The following is an 18,291-nucleotide window of genomic DNA, read 5'->3' as shown; positions in this document are numbered from 1 at the left end:
AGACTAGCTGGAACATGACCATTCGCTTGTTATTCTGAATCTTCGTTGTGGGCTGAATGCTTCCAAAGAGTTCCAGTTTCAATGGAAAGTTTCTGTTAACTTTTATCTCCCCTAAAAAGTGCACTGAGGGAGAAACTATTTAGCAAAGTACATTATTTGTAATATACCTGTTGGAATGCATAGGAATTATTAACCATAGGAAAGACAATTGTTATCTCATAATGTATACCTTGTGCTACACAGATGTCATAGGTCCAACTTAACTTAAAAGTGATAGTTTAACATTTGAATAAGTACCTAAGCAGTTTGTTTCACACATTGCTAATTGTCACTTCCCTATATCCTTCTCTACACACTAATGAAAAGGATATTTTTAGGGAAGTCAGAATATCTATCTGCTGATAAAACAGCAGTTGTACAGTTTCAAAATTAAGGTGCGACCATCTGATAAGGGTTTCATTTTGTCAGCAGATTGGGAGGAAAATACTGTTGCTAGTTTCATTTGAGGGATTTTTGTTTACATATAAAACGCTATGACAGGTATTTGATGACACTGCCATTTTACAGATTTTAGAATGTTACCTTCCTTTTTGGACTTTCAGTGGAAGCACTGCCCACTGGAAATTTAGCTAGTAAAGCGAACAAACAGGTTATTTCTATGTTTGGAGCAGACTTATAGTCAATCCATAACAAATATTTCTACTAAAATTAAGGTAGAACAAAAGTCTGAGAACCAATATAAATCAGCTTTGTTTATTTGTAATTACCATGAAATGAATTATGAATTCATTCATAATGAATGAATTATGTTCACATTTTGTAAAATTAAAAACATTGTACGCTGCATACGACGTAAGTGTAGCCCTTATCCTTAACATCTCTCTTCTAAAATAGTAAAAACCTAGGATACTAAGAGAACAAATAGTAAAAACCTAGGATAATAAGAGAACAGACACCTAAAACTAAACTCTTAATATATTTAAGTTTATGAGTTGAGTAGGATGGCTGTCAGGAGTGTAGTGTACTCTGAAGTTTCCATAGGAAAGAAGGGCCTCAAATCTTGCCCTACTGTCTGTGGCATAATGACCTTTCTATTTTTATTTTTTTTAATTTCTTTATTATGGTTTAAGCATGATTAGTTAAAGCTGTGGTTACCAGGACAGTGTAAGAAAACTGCAACTGACTGTGAATGCATGGTAATTTAGACTTTGCCTTCCAGTTGCCCTGTTGAAAATCTGTTAAATGTACACATAGAAAGCCGCCTTCATTGTAAGTGGACAAGATAATTGAGGTTATAGCTACAGAAAATATGACCATGGGAGTATGAAAAGGAAACTGCCATGGCCATACTTGAATGTATTGAAATTGGGCAGGTTGGAAGAAAATTAGAAGCAAATATTTGAACTTTTATTTAATATTTATATAAAACCAGTATACTTATGCATCAGTTGCTATATTGGGTCTTAGAAGAGCTTGTGTACGTGTTTTTTATTTCTCTCAAGCTTAGATAACTGTGCTATAAACAGATTTGCACTCCTGTTCATCAGCAAGAAATCACTCACTGTCTGAAAAACAATCTAGTCACTTGCTAGCAGAATTTAATTGGGATTACAGCCCTGTTAGAATTAGTTTTACATTATTCTATTTATCTTTTGATCTTATGTCATAGCTCAAAAAGACTCTTTCTTCCGTAGGACATGGAAGACTCTTACATGGACTCTTTCTTACATAGGACATGTCAAGATGTGTTAAATCTCTGCATATACTGTGTGCTACTGTACATATTCATTCAAGAACTATGGAATAGATAATGAGGGGAGAAAGTCATCAGTGAAAGTATATATCCCAATAAGTATTTTACATAATTTTTAGTGCCAGTCTGGACTAACTGATACTTTCTTCTGCCTCTTCTTTCCCAAGCAAGATGTATGGTTTTCCACTAGGCAGTAGCAGTCAATGTTTTTAATCAGAGGCAAAGAGCAACTTCATCATTTGAGATTTTTCTCGCCTCTTTCTCTTAGGTCTCCCATAAATTCCACAATTGTAATTTTCTCCTGATATGTCCAACAGACAGTGAAACCTTTCCTCCATTTCCTCCACTTTCTCTACTTGGGAAGTAATTTCATTGATAACTCCCGTAGTGTTGTATCAGAGACCCCACAAAATGCTGGCTGCTCTAACAGAATTTAGATATAGTTAAAAAAATGTTTGCTGTTAGCACTGACCGATTGTAAACCTGTCCTGTGCCGACCCCAGAGTTTGATCCCCTTCAATTCCTTTGGCTTTGTTTATAGAGTTAAGTAGATTTAAAAAGCAAGCATCTATTCATGACCCAACCTGATCTAGCTTCTATGAGATCATGTGAAATGCCTGGAGGCAAGTGAATAATAAATATAACTCAGCAAGACCGTTCTTTTGCAGATGAAGTGAGCGGCCTATTTTCATACTAGTGTAAGAGAGAACCTAGCAAGCAGAAATCTAAGAGGAAGGTCTCCCATTTTCTGGCATATGAGGTGTAAGGAGTAAGAATTCACAAGAGGTGCTAAGTCAGTTGATTGTCACAGGTAAGTTAGAAATTCAGCTGATGTATACCTCAGGGCAGTGGGGTAAGAATGGTGAAATTTAACTGTATAGTAGGTCTGTCATCTGGCATCACATCTCTCTAGTAGATCCTGTGGGTTAACTGAGTGATTTACAGCACAGTGTAAACATATTGAAGATTCACTAGCTGAGAAACTGTGCAAATTCTGTCTGTTTTGGGGAGTAAGAGGCATTTATTAAATCACACTTTTCTGCATGTCAGTGCGCAATGGCAGTCTGTCATGCACATGGAATATCCAGCACTTGTATTCGAATTTTCAAGCTGCACACTCAGGAAGTGAATATGTAAAATCCCTCTATTGATCTCAAATACATATGCTTAGTTGAATCCACTATCAGAGATGTATATACACTAACATCTGGGGAAACCCAGATCTCTCCCACTATTTGCCTCATACCTGTTGATAATTTTTCCCAGTATATTAGCTATGATACAGTTTTGAAATAGAAGATTCCTGAAACCAGTTATACATTGCATTTCACTTACATTTGCTGAGAACCATAGAAAAACAGACCTAGAGAAATTAGACCCCTAATCTGCATCTGAAGCAGACCACATTTTCTTGTAACTGGGCAGAGCAGTAGCCAGTTCTATGGCCCCAGAAGTTAGGATTTGAACTGGTAGGAAATGGAACCTGCTTACCAGAATGTGGAGTAGGAACAGGATCACTCCAGTGTCCTCACTGAAAGGTCTCTGTGAGGCTGTTCTTCAAATACAGTGTCCAGCTACAGCATCTGTAAATTAGCATTTTTCATATTAGACATGTTTCCAAATTTTTCTAAAGTTTTGATCTTGTTAAATTATCCCTCCTTTTGTTCTTGAGCATCTTTCTTTCTGTAATACTTTTGGTACCCTATCCCACTAAAATAGTGGTTTTCTCAGTTGCTTCAGATTGGCAAGCTTTTCCACGTCACACAAAACAAAACTACAAAATCATTCTTTTTTGTAGATTCGAATCAACCAAAAGTTACCAGTCAGTGACTTGTTTCAATAAAATGAATTAGATCAAAAGTTTATTTCATTTTATTTCATTTCATTTTATTTTATTTTATTTTATTTTATTTTATTTTATTTTATTTGCTAATCTGATGTTTAGTATTTGTGGTCTAAAATAGTCTGTTTGCAACTTTCTGCTTTCAGCCATTAACAGTGTTTCTTAGCATTTCAGTGCCAAATTATCTGTTGTTCAGTGTTTGTTTAACACAATAGTGACACCCACTGGCTTATTGGATACTTTTCACGATTTCACACGGTTAAAACAAAACAAAAGTGTACTGTAGAAAATGTTTTCAGCACTTCACTGTGATTTGTTGTGCTTCTGTGAAGTGCCACTGTGAATAGTCAGCTGCATCATCAGGTACTATGTTCCTGATGGATCATTGAATACAATAAAATAACACAGAATTTCCCAATAGTCTGGAGCATAATACTGATGCCAAGAAGAGTCAAGCACTAGGAGGAACTATTGCATTTAATCAGCTCAAAATCTGACTATAAAAAAGAAGTTATCTAATACCGAAAAGTCATTATGTGATCTCCTGTTTCTGAACAAACTGCAAATAAAATACATGCCATGTACTAGTCTGACCCTCACTTGCTGTTTAACCCACTATCATAGAAAAATTTGCTCTGTTAAAGACAAGAAGTGGATTTAATGCCAAGTTGTGTGCTTTCTCAGGTTTATCTCATGTTGATAAAGTTAATATCGAGAAGGTTTATTTTGGAGCCTTGACTTACAGTAAAAATGGTTTTGGTCCCAGTCCCACACAGTTACAGTGAAGGAGTGGAACTTCCCAGAATGGACACTCCTACAAGCCCTGGAAGCTGTGGCTTTGCTGTGTAATAGACCTGCTCTTCCAAAAGGGGAGAGGACGCGGGTGGAGCTTAGAGTTGCAGCAGATGCTCCCACCTCACTAAGCAAATTACAAAAGAAAACATCTGCCTGCAAATGCCTTTGTGTGCACTCCTCTCTTGCCCTCAAACTGCTCTACTTTCCTCCCTATCGCTGTCCTGCTCCTGGTAAAATGAGAAAGACTGGTTACGAGCCGGAGTCTAGTGCAGAATGACAAAGGGCGCTATATTATCTGCCTAAAATCTGATTATGTGGAGTTGCTGGGCATTTTCAGGTTTGTTCATGTGAACAGAAGGTAAGTGCATTTCACATATCACTTGTACATCCACAGCCTGTAACATAGGGTACTGTCCTAACCGAAGGCAGTAGCTGGGCTTCTTTCAACCTTATCAATAATGAGAAGTAAGAATTCACTTTAATACCATGAACTTTTTTTTCTCCCCCAGTTAAGACTCCTTTAAAACATTGCTCTTTCAGACAGTGCTCAGGGCACCCAAAAGATCAGGTGCTCTTCAATGTCTTAGACAACCAAAAAAAAGTAATTCCAAATAACCTTGGCCATTGCCTTTTCCAAAGAGTATTAAATACTTCACTGCATGATCCTAAAGTATTTGGAGACTTAGTCTTAGGAAGCATACTTAATTAAAAAAAATATAGTCTTGTTTTGTCAAAAGTCATTTTCTTACTGCAGGTCAAGCCCAGGATATGCTAAAATAACAGACCATGGTCTTGGCATGGGTAGTTCCTGACCTAGACAATTAACAAGGCATTGAAATCCTAAAGGAATTTATTGGCATCAGATGGCAGAGCAGGCATAATATTCTGTTCATTTTAACTGAGCTAATTTGTCATTTCCACATGAGCATGACTACCTTCATCCTCTTTATTTGTACAGCTGTCCTGAGACTGTAATGCTGTCGTAGACACATTGGATGGGCACAAATAATAGATGTGATAATAGATGTTATGACATGGTATCAGTTTGGTCTTAACAAAGCTCTCAGTCATTATCAGTCTTTGAGCTGAAAGAGAGAGAGACAATCCACCAGCTTCACATGGCGTGCTAAAGTTGTATCAGCTGTGAAACCTATTGTGAATTCTGGATTCAGTGACTCTGTTTTATGACTTCACTACCTCCTACTGAAGACATAAACTGTGGAGTCAATTAAATTCACAGGGTCAATTAGCAAAGCCATTTTATCAGCCTAAAGGACTACATGTCCTGGAAGTGTTTATTGGTTAATTATGACAGATAATAACCATAGAATTCATACAGTGTCTCAGCTTTCTTTGAGTACTATCAAAATCATGTTCCTTCAACTGTCCAATGGATATAACATGATATGAAAATTTTCTCTTTCAACTCTTGAATTCAGAGCATATACACTATGAATTAAAAATATCAAAGTTGCTGCAGAAGCTTGTTGGCAATAAGACACACTGTTAAGGCAAAGGCATTAAAGCATTAGTGAGAAACATCTTATGCAAGTTTTTTCCTGCTGCTGAATGTCGCATTTTGCATGATAACTGCTAGTTCAGTGTACTAAAAAAGGTATTGTTTCCAGTAGAGTGAATGGCCCAAACAGTTGTATTTTATTATATTATTAGTCTCACTAATTTCGCTTTTCTTATACTCAAGATTATGCTTTAATTAAAAAATGGTTGTCCAGACATCTTTTTATTAAGTATTTAAAGGATATAATATCTGCTTTAAGAGTACTTCAATGAATAAATTCAGTTTTACAACAGAGGATGTGCAAGGCATTGCCAATAGCAGGCTGCAATTATTCATGCAAGCAAATACTCAAATTAAACACCCAGAATCCTGACTGTTCATTCATTGTTAGCAAGGATGCAGAATCAGCAGATTTCAATAGTAGTAGTCCTTAATTTGCATAATATTTTACACTGCTGAAATTATGGTATTAAGAAAATGGTAACTGTTGCTGAAGGCAACATGCTGATTCTGCTCTGGAATTTTTGTGAGTGACTTCATTGGAAGCAGGATGAAGGTTTAAGTGAGAGGAGGCGGTAAAGGCAAATGGAACATGAATTGTATGAGGATACTTTTTCAGGTAGTCCTTATTTGTAAGTGTAGGACTTCTTTTCCTAGCCTCTGGACTAAATTCCTGTTCATAGCTTCAGAGCCAGTGGTGGTGCAGTCCTGCTTCCAGTACAGCATAAGCCTATAGTATGTTTCTGTTCCAAGCATGTAGTAAGTTACCGTCTCATTACTCTGCTTCTTTGCTGATTTTATTGGATACCATACATTTCTTCATGTCCAGCTGTAAAATCACACTGATTATATTGACATATTTGAAAAGATCAATAGAAAATAAATGAAAAGAGATTTAGGTCCCTGCTTGCAATTCAAAAGATAAGATTTTGTTCAGATTCAGTCTGTTGGGAGTGTTTACATCGAGAAGCAAGCAGTTAAATTATGTTGAAGCAACAGAACTGAACTCCTGAAGCTAACGTGTCTACTTTGTTTTGTATCACCTTTGGTTTCTGTCATATTGCTTTCCTTCAATCCATTAATAGAAACAAACATTATGGTCTCTCATTTCTATGAATGGAGGTTGTACTGAAGTATCTTTTACTGCCCTCAAGTGGTCTTAGAGCCATATGCTTTTCTCGGGACTGCAAGGGGTTCCATTTTGCTCTTTTTTAATAACATGGTATTATTGATTGATGAATTCTGAAAAGAAAGCAAAACACTCTACAGTTGGTAAACAAAAGCAGCTGTAGCTAAACAAAGATAATGACACAAAATAAAAAAGATGAGTAAGAGATATAAGACTTGTAAATACATAGATTTTTGTAGGGTGAAAATGCAGACAGCTCACATGTGAGGTCTGGTTAGAAAACTTGCTTTATTCAGCACTTTGAATCTATGATTTAATAGCTGTTTAGCAGCACAGAACAAAAGCTGCAACAAATCCAAAACAACTCCACAGCACTGCTGTAGACTGAAAAATCCAGTTGGCATGGGAAGTATTTTACTTCAGGAGAATATGTATTAGCTTGGAAGAGTGCATAGAAATCCATGGAGATGGTCGATATCATACTGTAGGTACAGATACTCAATTTAGAGTTATTTATAGATAAATTACATTCTGCATCCTCTCAAACAATTCCAACTATTAGAATTAATACTTTCTGTAAATATGTTGGTTAATAGCTATTATTATTTTCTGTAGGAAACTTCTAAGTAAGGCATTAAGATCTGAGAGTGATGATGGAAGATCAGTGAGCTAGAAAAACAAGATAATTAGCATGTAGTATGACTTCAGAGAAAGAGGGAACTCTCTCAATTTGTTCTAATTGTATACAAAGTCCCTTTGTCTAAAATGAGCCATCGCTTCTCTGGGAGCAAATATAGGATGCTCAGTGGAATCTTATGCTTGCAGAATGTGATTCTTACATTGGTAGAGCCAGGAAGACTTGCAGTTTAACCCAGGCATCTCAGATAGGTGGTGCTGGAGACCTGCTGAAGATGAAAAGAAATTATCACCTGGAGAAAGTTGTTAAATTTGAAGGTTGTATTCCTAGAGCATCTAATGAAGGGAACAGATCTGCAGACTGTACAACCAGGCTGTTTTGAATCATAAGTATGTGTACATTGTAAGCCTTTTTTTATCTATACAGTCATCTCAGAAATGCTGCCTGCTGCAACGTTTACAGCAGTAGTCGTTCACTTTGGACTCTTTTCAGGGTCAGCCTGGTGAGCTGGGAGCTCAAGGTCCGATTGGGCCCTTGGGATCTACAGGACCAGCTGGTCTGCCAGGGGAAAAAGGACAGAGAGGTGAGACTGGGCAACCTGGGCCAGCTGGAGAAAGAGGTGATAAGGTAGGAAACACCATAGACAGCTCTTTTAGGTGTATACAGTATGTAATGTTAAATATTGGCAAGTGAAATAGAACCTGAATGATCAAAAAGCATTTGCCAAACTATACTCTTGCTCACACAAAACTCTCACTGAAATTAATTACAGCTTTATTGAAAAAATGTTTCTGGGGATTTTTGCTGTTGATTGCAGAGTTAGAATTGTTAGAAGACAAAAATAAAACGAAACAGACACAGTCTCTGGTTGTTATATATCATGTCATCCTCCTTAACATCCAAGAGGGCTGTGGGAGGAATGTGGAGCTGAAGGGAGGATTATGATGCTTTTAAAAGTGTTGTACACTAAACAGAATTTTATTACCACTTGTGGAGTAGGAACTGCAGTTCAGATCCGTATCTTTCATAGCTGTACAGTCCCTGTCCTTGGCTCTTGGTACTTTGTATTATCTTTAATGGTTTAATTTCACTGATCTCAGTGGATGACTGAAATTGCTAATGAAAGTATCTAGCACACCTGAAATCTGAATACTGTAAATAGAAATTGTGCTGCTGATATTATCAAAACAGGAGCAGGGTTTCAAATTATGTACAGAATTCTTTTATAAGTTAAAGGCTACTTCCCCTTCTCTGTCATTTTATGACAGAGAATGAGTATGAGAGACATTTGTCCTGCACAATACCATCTGTTAGATGGGTAGCTATTGCCACTAGTCTCTTATACGCCCATAAAACTTTTTTCAGATATTTATTTCTGACAATTACTGCTTTCGATTCATATTTCAAATAAGACTGTTTCTTGAGTTTTGCTATATAGTATCACATATTCTCATTTTTCATTCTTTTTAAGAGTTAATAACTTCAGCACCTTTGTTTTTTCATGTCACCTGTTTTTAGGGCCCAACTGGCGTCCCAGGATTTCCTGGTTTAGATGGCATTCCTGTACGTATTGAATGAATATTGCTTTATAAAAATTAGAGTTTTTATAAAGTCAAAGCAAGTCCTCTAACAGAATAATACACTCAAAATGTTTGGCTTTATACCTATTGGTATCATGTCACCTACAGAATTACATGTTTTGCAAAAATGTAAAATAGGTTAATTCCAACTGATTACTATTGATAAGAAACTCCACAAAATAGAAATGAGGTAAGTACATAATATTCTTGCAGGAACAAGACAGTGCAGCTAGAGACTAGCCCAAGTCCATGCGGCATGGGGCAGTGATAGGATTAAAAACAATTTTCCCAGGCTCTATAGCAGGCTGTAGCCTGCTTACTGCATTCTTAAGATCTCTGAAAGTATCTCAAATGATGTACTGTTTTCTTTTCAAACGTTCTGATTTTTGCTTGTAGTCTTTTTGCAGTGAAAAAAAAAGCAAAAACTGAGCCTAGTGTTTTTTCCTGAATAGAGACTGAGTAAGGAAAGTGGGTCCTAAATATATCTTTATAAGCATGTGATTATATATTTTTCTGAATGTCTTCTTCAGAGAGGAAATGGGTGTAATAAAAGAAAAATAGTATTTCTTAGCTACAGTATTTTTGAAAATGCTGTTTATTAGAACTGAATTCCTATGCTATTATTAGTTTCATATGGATCAAAGTTAAAATGTTGAATTTTCAAAGTGAAAACAGAACCAAAAACTGAGTGGGTGTCTTAGCATCTGCTTGTCAGCTGTCCACACTTGGCAATGGGACTGTTGCCAGAATGTCTGTAAAATGTAGAGGTCACAAGCCAAAATTTAGCACAAAAAAAGAGCACTCCCAAAAAATGTACATTCTTTTTATGAAAAGCGTTAATTAAAAAACAGTATCCACAAATTGAGATAAAGAACCTTAAAGGTAGAAAGAAGGTAAAATTGACAAAAACATTTCAGTCAACTAGCCAGAGTACTTTCTTACTATTTTTCCGACACCTCCCCCAGAAACCAACCAACCAACACCAAACAAAAAACCCCAAAACAAAACCAACCAAACAAAAAAAGACCAACCAAACAAAAAGAGCCCCATTTGGGGTTAAAATTACTATTTATTCGTTACAAAAATGTTTAATTCTGTGAAAAAAAATTTACCTCCAATGGAAAGATCCTTCCATGGGAAATCTCACTGTTTCTACTGCCTAGTGTCTAATTTGCAGTAGAACCAACCCCTTCCTGGACAATGGTTAATTCTTGCTAGGTTAGAAAATCACTTCCTTAATTCTTGAATGCATAGTCATAATCTCTGCAATTACTGTGTGCTTGAGTCAAGCTGTGTCCTGTTTTACCTTTTTTTATCCTATCCATTAAAAAATATGAGGCTGCTTAAGACGACTTTTTGTATGTCTTCAGCTTTTCTTTGCAACCACAAGAATGATTTCAGTGAGAGCTAGAGTTTGCTTTCTCTGAGAAGATGGCACATTACTTTTTGACTCAAGTGAGAGCTCAGTCTGGCCCTCTTAACCAGTGCTGTCCCTGTTATATTTGCTATGCATCAAAGAAAAATATATAGAATACTTATATCATTTGTTATACATGGAAGAAAATCTACTGATCACAACAGAAAGCATTTCTAATACAGAGTATAAAGCTGGGACCACTGTGAGATGTTCTAAAATATTTGTTTCTGAACTGTTCTGTTAATTTAAAAAGAAATTCCCTATTTATCACAGTGTATCTCTAATAAATATTAAACTGTCTTTCAGGGATTACCAGGAAGTGGAGGACCCAGGGGCAAGCCTGGTTTAGATGGCTGCAATGGCTCAAGAGGAGATCCAGGATTTCCAGGCGAAAATGGTTATATTGGACCACGTGGTCCTTACGTACGTGAAAGGCATTCCTTCTGTCTGTGAATACTGTATATGTACATTTCCCCTCCAAACTAACAGCTCTTAAAACGAAAGGAGTTTAAGACTATGGCACTAGCTTTACACTGCACAATGAATTTCCAGGCATTCTTACTAAGGTTAATGGGAGTGAAGGACACTTGGTACCTTAACAGATTAAGCTTGAATGTGAAATAAGTTCCTGTATCCTTGAAGTATGTACATCTACTTTGAGAGTTAAATTCTGCTTTGTTTCCCCAGTACGTAACCACACCAAAACTAATACCATTTCATAGAAGTACAACTGAGGAGTGGCTTGAAACCATCACATCATTTATCAATACTTGAAATTTCTTAAAAGCCTTAATAGTAGGGACATACCTGAGATGAATTAGCAGTAAGTGGAAGCTTCAAAAAGTCTAAGTCCTGCAATACTTTAAGATTTTTAGTGGTTGATCACACAAGTGTATTGGTAGATCTCTTCCCAAATCATGCTTTCACAGTTTCATGTGACATTTTGTATACATACCTATTCGTGGCTGCTCTGTGCACACCTAATCTTGCCTGGGTGTTCATCTGTATACATAAAGATCATTTCGGTTAAAATGTTTAAAATTAGCAGTTTAATATTATTTACTTTTGCTGTTAAAATGGAAAGCATTTTAAAATCGTTTAAATAGTATGTTAGCAGTGCTCTTCTAATGAAGATAAGCCACAGATTAATGTCAGTAAGGGATATGAATTACTGTAGCTCCAAAGAAATTTTGCTGAACAGACCTAGACCCTGGTCTTTGACTTCTTGTGAAAACAGGTTTTAGTTCTGAGTGATTAAGAGCTGATTAGTTGGTCTAAGAGCTTCTCTGAAATTTTCTAAATAAAACAGTAAAAGCAACTGCATCTTACATGAAAAATCAAAAGTGTTTAGTAGAAGCCAAATAAGACACTGATTCAGCCATAGAAAATCAAAACAATGTGCACTTGGTGCCAAAGTGAAAAGATGTCATAAAAAATATAGCAATTAGAAAAAAAGAATGCATGAAATACACAACCTGATAAAAAACCCTGATAATCTCTTTTGTTGTACCTCTCAAAGTAACCTATTAACCCTCCAAATGGAAAAATTACTTTCATTCAAACTCTGATTTTACCTGTATTTTCTTACTTATTATGGCTTTCAAAATAGAGTTTTGCTTTTTTTAATTAGCCAGACAACATAAAGGAAAAATGAGACATGGGACAAATTACAGCATAAATCCTCTCAATTCCAGGAGCATGCTTTCTGGCAGGCCTAGAAAAGTATTTGCAGCCTGCAAAAATTGGAGACACAATAGGCATGTAGCCTTGAATATGCAGACTAAAATTCCAGTGCAAATTAATTTAGCTACCCAGAAAAACAAGACATAGTAAGCATATTTGTTTGTGTATGAGAATGCTATTCCAACCTCTCTATGCAGATTGCCTATTTTTAAATCAATATGTTGCACCAAGTACCAACTTGACTATATATTACAGCTAACATTTTTGTTATTTATAATGTTGTCCCATATAATTCTATTTAACACTATGTACATTTTCTGCAGCTTCACTTGTAGAGTCTGTACACTTACCTCACCAATAAATTGGAAAAGGAAGTAGTTTTATTTGTAAGCACTTACCTAAGTCATGTAGAAGATAACAAATTGAATCTAATAAAGATGTTTCATTACACAACAGGTCACATGTAAAATAACCAAATATAAATATAACTTTTGATGTGTTTAATTTGTTCCCTAGCAGTTGTTGTTTGACCTGTAATCTGCATCTAGTCTACTGTAGTTATATCCAGCTGCAGACAGCTGTAACTTTTTATTGTATCATTCCAGGGATAAGTATCTTCTCTGTTCCATTCTGACTTCAGGATTTGAGCAGCTAGTATCAGGAAACCAGTACACTTTCAAAGTGATTAAATTCTATGAAAAACAGTATTCCATTTTATTGAAATTAATTAATAATTATTTAACTAGTTAAGTGGTTAGCTTAGGTAAATTATGTCCCATATATTGGATTTCAAATGAGAAAACTTCAGAAGTGATATCTTAATATATCTGTTCTTCAGGTATGTACATATATATCATGCTCTCAACAGTCATTTGAGCATTACAATTAAATACTGCAAAATGATTGCATTCTGCTAAGTCAGGTTGAGGTTCTGAAGATTGGCAAAGTTTTATAAAGGATTCCATAGCAAACATCATGGGAACTTAGTTTTTAAATAAACAGGGCCTTTAGGCATCAGATTTTTATTTGTTTAATACACTGTAAAACATAGTTCCTAATAGATGGAAATGTTGAAGATTATGCATGTAGCACAGTCCATACTTTCATCCACAGTCCATATATTCATCTTTTTAACTGTATGCAGAATCACACTAGATTCTTCTAAATCACAGCATGATCTTTTGGAGAAGGCAGAGCAAAGCGTTAATACTTAAAATACTTACTGAAAGAAGAGGTAGGCATATTTGGATGCCGGAGAGGGACTCTTCATCAGGCAGTCTAGCGATAGGACAAGGGGAAGTGGGTTTTAGACAGGGAAGTTCAGGTTAGATATAAGGAAGAAGTTCTTTACTGTGAGGGTGGTGAGGCACTGGAACAGGTTGCCCAAAGAAGTTGTAAATGGTCCATCCCTGGCAGTGTCCAAGGCCAGGTTGGACAGAGCCTTCGGTGACGTGGTCTAGTGCAAGGCGTCCCTGTCCATGGCAGGGGGCATAGAACTAGATGACCTTAAGGTCCTTTCCAACCCAAACCATTCTGTGATTCTGTATACTTGATACTAAAGGCAAGATTTGCAAAGGTGGTAGAATATTAAAGTACCTAAGAGCTAAGGATCATCTAACAGAGCAGGAGTCGAAGCTCTGAGAAGCTGTTTTGCTCAACTGTAAAGAAGGCAGTTTTACTTTAAGGGTCTTGTGAGATAAAAGAACTGCAAAATGCTCATGCATGATTCTAGTGGATTACCTAGTGATTGTAGGGGCACCACAAAACATAACCTGCGAAATTATTGTTCAGTCTCCATAGAAATGTAGGATATCAGTAAGTGGATCATGTTTTAAAAGACTGTTTTTTTTTCCTTTAAAGGGAAATCCAGGGCAAAAAGGAGAAAAAGGAAATTCAGTGTACATTTCACATTTTGGAAAAGGACCTCCAGTAAGTATATGATTGTGAAAAAAATCATATCTTGTAGGAAAACATTCCTGGCAAATGTAATTTTTCCATTATTCCTCACACTTTAATAAACCTTTGTGCAAAAAGAAAAATTAAAAGCAAATGTACAGCTGGAACATACAGCTTGTGATCTTAATAGCTATAAAGTTAGAAAATACCCACAAAAAGCTTGTAATGATTTATTTGTGAAATGATTGTCGTTACAGGGAGACAGAGGCGATCCTGGACCCCCTGGCATGCCCGTAAGTACAGGCCGTGGGTTCTATAAATGCTTTTTGTCTTGAAGATCTTTCACGATTTCTTTCTTAGTACAATAAAAAAATATTGGGGTTTCTCCTTGCCTGCCTTATCTAGCAAAATTCCTGAACAAAGTCTTAACAAACATAGAGTCCCTATAGTCTGCCCCCATGACCAGTTCACGCTGGCTGAAAAGGAGCAGAAACAGACCATAACCATTTGCATTGAGCAGTTGTTGCCCTGGTACTCACAGTTTGCCAAATATTTTCTCCATTAAATTCAGAATGCGTAGAGAGGTGACACCTTCTTCAACAGTATCTGGAGGATCTCCCAAGAACATGTAGCATACACTATCATATTTTGGCCATAAAAACATGTAAGAAGAGAGAGATTAATTTTGTTGCTGACTCACAATTTTAATGGCTTTGGGTTCCAATTCTTGTGCCCTCTAAAAAATTATTCACTAATGAAGTGTATCAAGTCCCCACATTGTATGTAGCACAATTACTGTCAAAGTATTCTTTCAATCCAGTAATAACATATAACTGTGCATTGTCCAGTATCTGTACAGTACTGTCCAGAAACTGATGTTGAGCTCTATTTACAGTGGGTTTCAGACATGGTATAAGCTTCAGACTGTGGGTGGAATGCAATGGCCAGTAGACTGAGTCTAGGTGACACAGGCATTCTGGAGGGACTGATTTTGTGGAGAAGAGGGTAAGCTCTTGGTATTTTCACAAACAGGCCTTTTGCCATCTTTTTCAGGGACCTATAGGGTCAAGAGGTACTACGGGCCCATCTGGATACCCAGGCCAACCAGGCTTTCCTGTAAGATCACCACGGTTATATAGCCTTGCATTTTTAGGACATGCATAAATTCTGATATACCAGTTTTAGAACTTGCCTTAATGTGAATCAAAGCCTAGAAATAATTTTTGAGGCAGATGATAAAAAAATGGATTTTTGCCTTACCTTATGAGTTTTGAAGTTCAGGAATTGTAGCATATATTGTTCCTTCCCGTGCCTGGGTGAACACATTTCATCTGGCAGTCTGTGGTAATGGAGGAATGCTGCTACTGCTTTCTCCTTATTCCCTTTCCCCAAGGCCACCTTGTGGGAGTCAGGAAAGTGGGAAGCCAGAGTTCAGCCCTCCTGAAAGCAGTGACCAGGTGAAGTAAATTGCACTTTCCTCATCCCAAGAGGAAATTCTGCCTCTAGGTGCTACCAGCAAGAGTATGTAATTTTCAAAGCAAAGCTGTCTAAATCAGACATACTAACTTGTCTTCATTCTCTTTTAAAGGGTATTCCAGGTTACCCTGGTTTGCCAGGTGAACAGGTAGGCCATGATTTTTCCTGAAGTTGTGAGTGAAATAAAAGAGTAATTTATACAAACATTTGAAATGTCCCTATGGTTATTTGTTACTAAGTTTTTCAAAGGAGTTATTTGATCAAATTCTAATTTCAGCATTTTCTGATTTTCTTCAACCTGTGTACGTTTTCTGTCAATTAGGGAAATCCAGGTATTGGAGTGGATGGACAAAAGGGGGAGCCGGTAAGAAAACAAATATTATTAAATATATTATTGCTGTGGAATTAGAAGTGTAATAGAGTCTTGCTGGGTTTCCTGGAACCCATTCATGTGCAGCTGTGTGCTCACACTAAGCACATTAGAATGGAAGGAGAAGTAAATTATTGAATCAATTAATTCTGTGCAGAAGTGATTCCTTCAGTGAGCTGCATACAGGAATCAAGTGTATTCTGGAGGTTTTGAAAAGCAACAATCAATATGTTAGTTAGCAATTATATAGAAATTACCTTCTGTACAGACACTGCCTGAATAATCAGAACACAACAGTACTCTCCAGTAACAGTGGCTGTACCAGATCAGTCACTGAATCTCATCTCTTGCTATGTCCAGCAACAGATGCCAAGGAAAGGTTTAAGAAAAGAAGCACATAGTAATAGTTTATCTCCCAGTTTCCACCTATTAGCATACTCAGGACTTACAGAACTAATGAGGAATATTTGATTTTTCTTCTGTGAATTTGTCCAGTGACAACTTGGAATTTATGCAAGTTTCTAACATGCACAACTTTCCATAGCAAATCAATAATTTCATCTTTGCATTCACAAAGCCTTGTGCTGAAAGGCTTTGGTCTGGAACATGAGAGACACTGTGCACACAAGAGATTTGACAATCCTGTAACTATCTCCACAGCAGACTCAGAGCAGGAACCACGAGTACAGAGTTCTCATGTATCTTTTTAGCCATAATGTTATTTTTAATGGTTGAAGAGAATAGGAGGGGATTAGGATCATCAGCCTTGCTCATCTGGGAAGACAGTAAAGAGGCTTAGAGATGGCAATACAAACCTTTTATCTACAGTTACTAGTACAAGAACATGTTCAATGAGTACAGAAATGTGTAGTGCTGTAGTACAACAGGAAGACATGCTGAGTCCCACTGAAATGTTGTATGGAACAAAATGTGTCTCTGCTGTTCCTTTGGCTTCCACAGGGTGACATTGGACTTCCTGGGCCACCTGGGTCACCACTGTTAGTTGGACCTCCTGGAGCTCAGCTGTTCAAAGGAGAAAAGGTGTTAATTTGTCTTCATATTTAACTGTGCTCAACTTGGCAAGTACAATCCTGTGATGTAATTTTTGCAAGGATAGCATAAGACAAATCTTTCTTTCTGTAAGAAACCATCAGCTTCAGCAGAAATCAATCCTGTTGTTCAGCACCCTTCCTACAGACTTACAGGAGGGAGAGCCCATGTGTACTTTAGCTCATGTCCTTGAGGGAAGACTGTCTTGACGCAGAAAGGAGGTACTGCCCTTGCTTTGGTTTCCTTCACCTTTTGCCATTAGCAAATCGTATTTTAGGCATTTCAGGTAAAGTTGCTTACTTTACTATTGAATCTCTTCTGTGGCCCTTTACTAACACACATTTTTCAGATCTTTGGTAATTATTCTCTTTGAGATTTCTCCAATGTAATTGTTTTGAACTATCAACCCTAACTCTTCTAGGGTGCTCTTTTAATATGAAAATTAATTGTGATTTTGATGTCTATTTTTAAGGCAAATTCCTGTTATTTACTGTAATACTTCAATGCCACGCCTACTGTAGGCACAATTGTGTACCTTAAAACATTATAATATTTCTTTAAAAAGAACAGGAGTTACAAAAACTGCATTACAGAGCCCTGAGTTGAAGTCTCTATGTCCTCAAGTCTGATTTGCTCAAATACACAAATGAAAAAGTGAATTTGGCATTTCCAGCCCTTGCAGCTTCAGCTCAGGGAACTGACAAATTTAAGATACTGGATTTTAGGCTTTGATTATGCAAATTATTGCTACGTACAGGTGTATGAGGAAGAGGAAAAGGACCAAAAGATTTTAGGTAAACTCCCCATATTACTGCAAAGTGTGACATATGCTGCCGTGCAACACATGACATATCATGACTATGTAGCCAGCTATGCATCCCATTCGGATTGGGGCTGTGCACAAAAGTGTAGATTCATGCATGTGAATACTTGCATCAAACTAAATAGAGCAGCAAACAAAACAGTACTGTCATATATGCTTGTAGGAACAAAGCCCTAATTAGCAGGTCCCTGCAAATGAAAAGATAAATCTATCTCACTCCACAATCATTATTCTGGTTTGATAGTGTTAACAGAAATGAAAATCAGTGCATAATTATTCTTGGTTTTCTTCTGCCTAGTACACCTAGAGAAAGATGCCCT

The 18,291-nt window shown here is 36.8% G+C and overlaps 1 protein-coding gene and 1 long non-coding RNA gene across 3 annotated transcripts in view; one reads left to right on the top strand and one right to left on the bottom strand.

The window, feature by feature from the left end:
* The window catches only part of COL4A4 (collagen type IV alpha 4 chain), a 73,226-nt gene that overhangs the window by 12,369 nt on the left and 42,566 nt on the right, over positions 1-18,291 (top strand). Inside the window, exons 5-13 of the mRNA XM_030495145.1 lie at positions 8,169-8,303; positions 9,195-9,239; positions 10,980-11,096; positions 14,217-14,285; positions 14,510-14,545; positions 15,306-15,368; positions 15,841-15,876; positions 16,051-16,092; positions 17,059-17,139. Coding sequence (XP_030351005.1) covers positions 8,169-8,303; positions 9,195-9,239; positions 10,980-11,096; positions 14,217-14,285; positions 14,510-14,545; positions 15,306-15,368; positions 15,841-15,876; positions 16,051-16,092; positions 17,059-17,139 — 624 coding nt within the window. The remainder of the gene's footprint in view (positions 1-8,168; positions 8,304-9,194; positions 9,240-10,979; positions 11,097-14,216; positions 14,286-14,509; positions 14,546-15,305; positions 15,369-15,840; positions 15,877-16,050; positions 16,093-17,058; positions 17,140-18,291) is intronic.
* On the bottom strand, positions 1,603-18,225 carry LOC115611758. Of its 2 annotated transcripts, XR_003992683.1 has the most exons (5): positions 15,513-18,225; positions 8,153-8,234; positions 7,879-7,941; positions 3,245-3,336; positions 1,603-2,176 (listed from the first exon to the last, which is right to left on the bottom strand). It is a non-coding gene; the product is annotated as an uncharacterized LOC115611758 (long non-coding RNA). The 2 variants fall into 2 exon arrangements; XR_003992684.1 differs by lacking the exon at positions 15,513-18,225 and having other exon boundaries at positions 7,879-7,944; positions 8,153-8,409.

Source organism: Strigops habroptila, chromosome 8 (genome assembly GCF_004027225.2).
Source record: "Strigops habroptila isolate Jane chromosome 8, bStrHab1.2.pri, whole genome shotgun sequence".
NCBI lineage: Eukaryota > Metazoa > Chordata > Aves > Psittaciformes > Psittacidae > Strigops > Strigops habroptila.
This window is presented reverse-complemented; position numbering and strand designations above follow the sequence as displayed.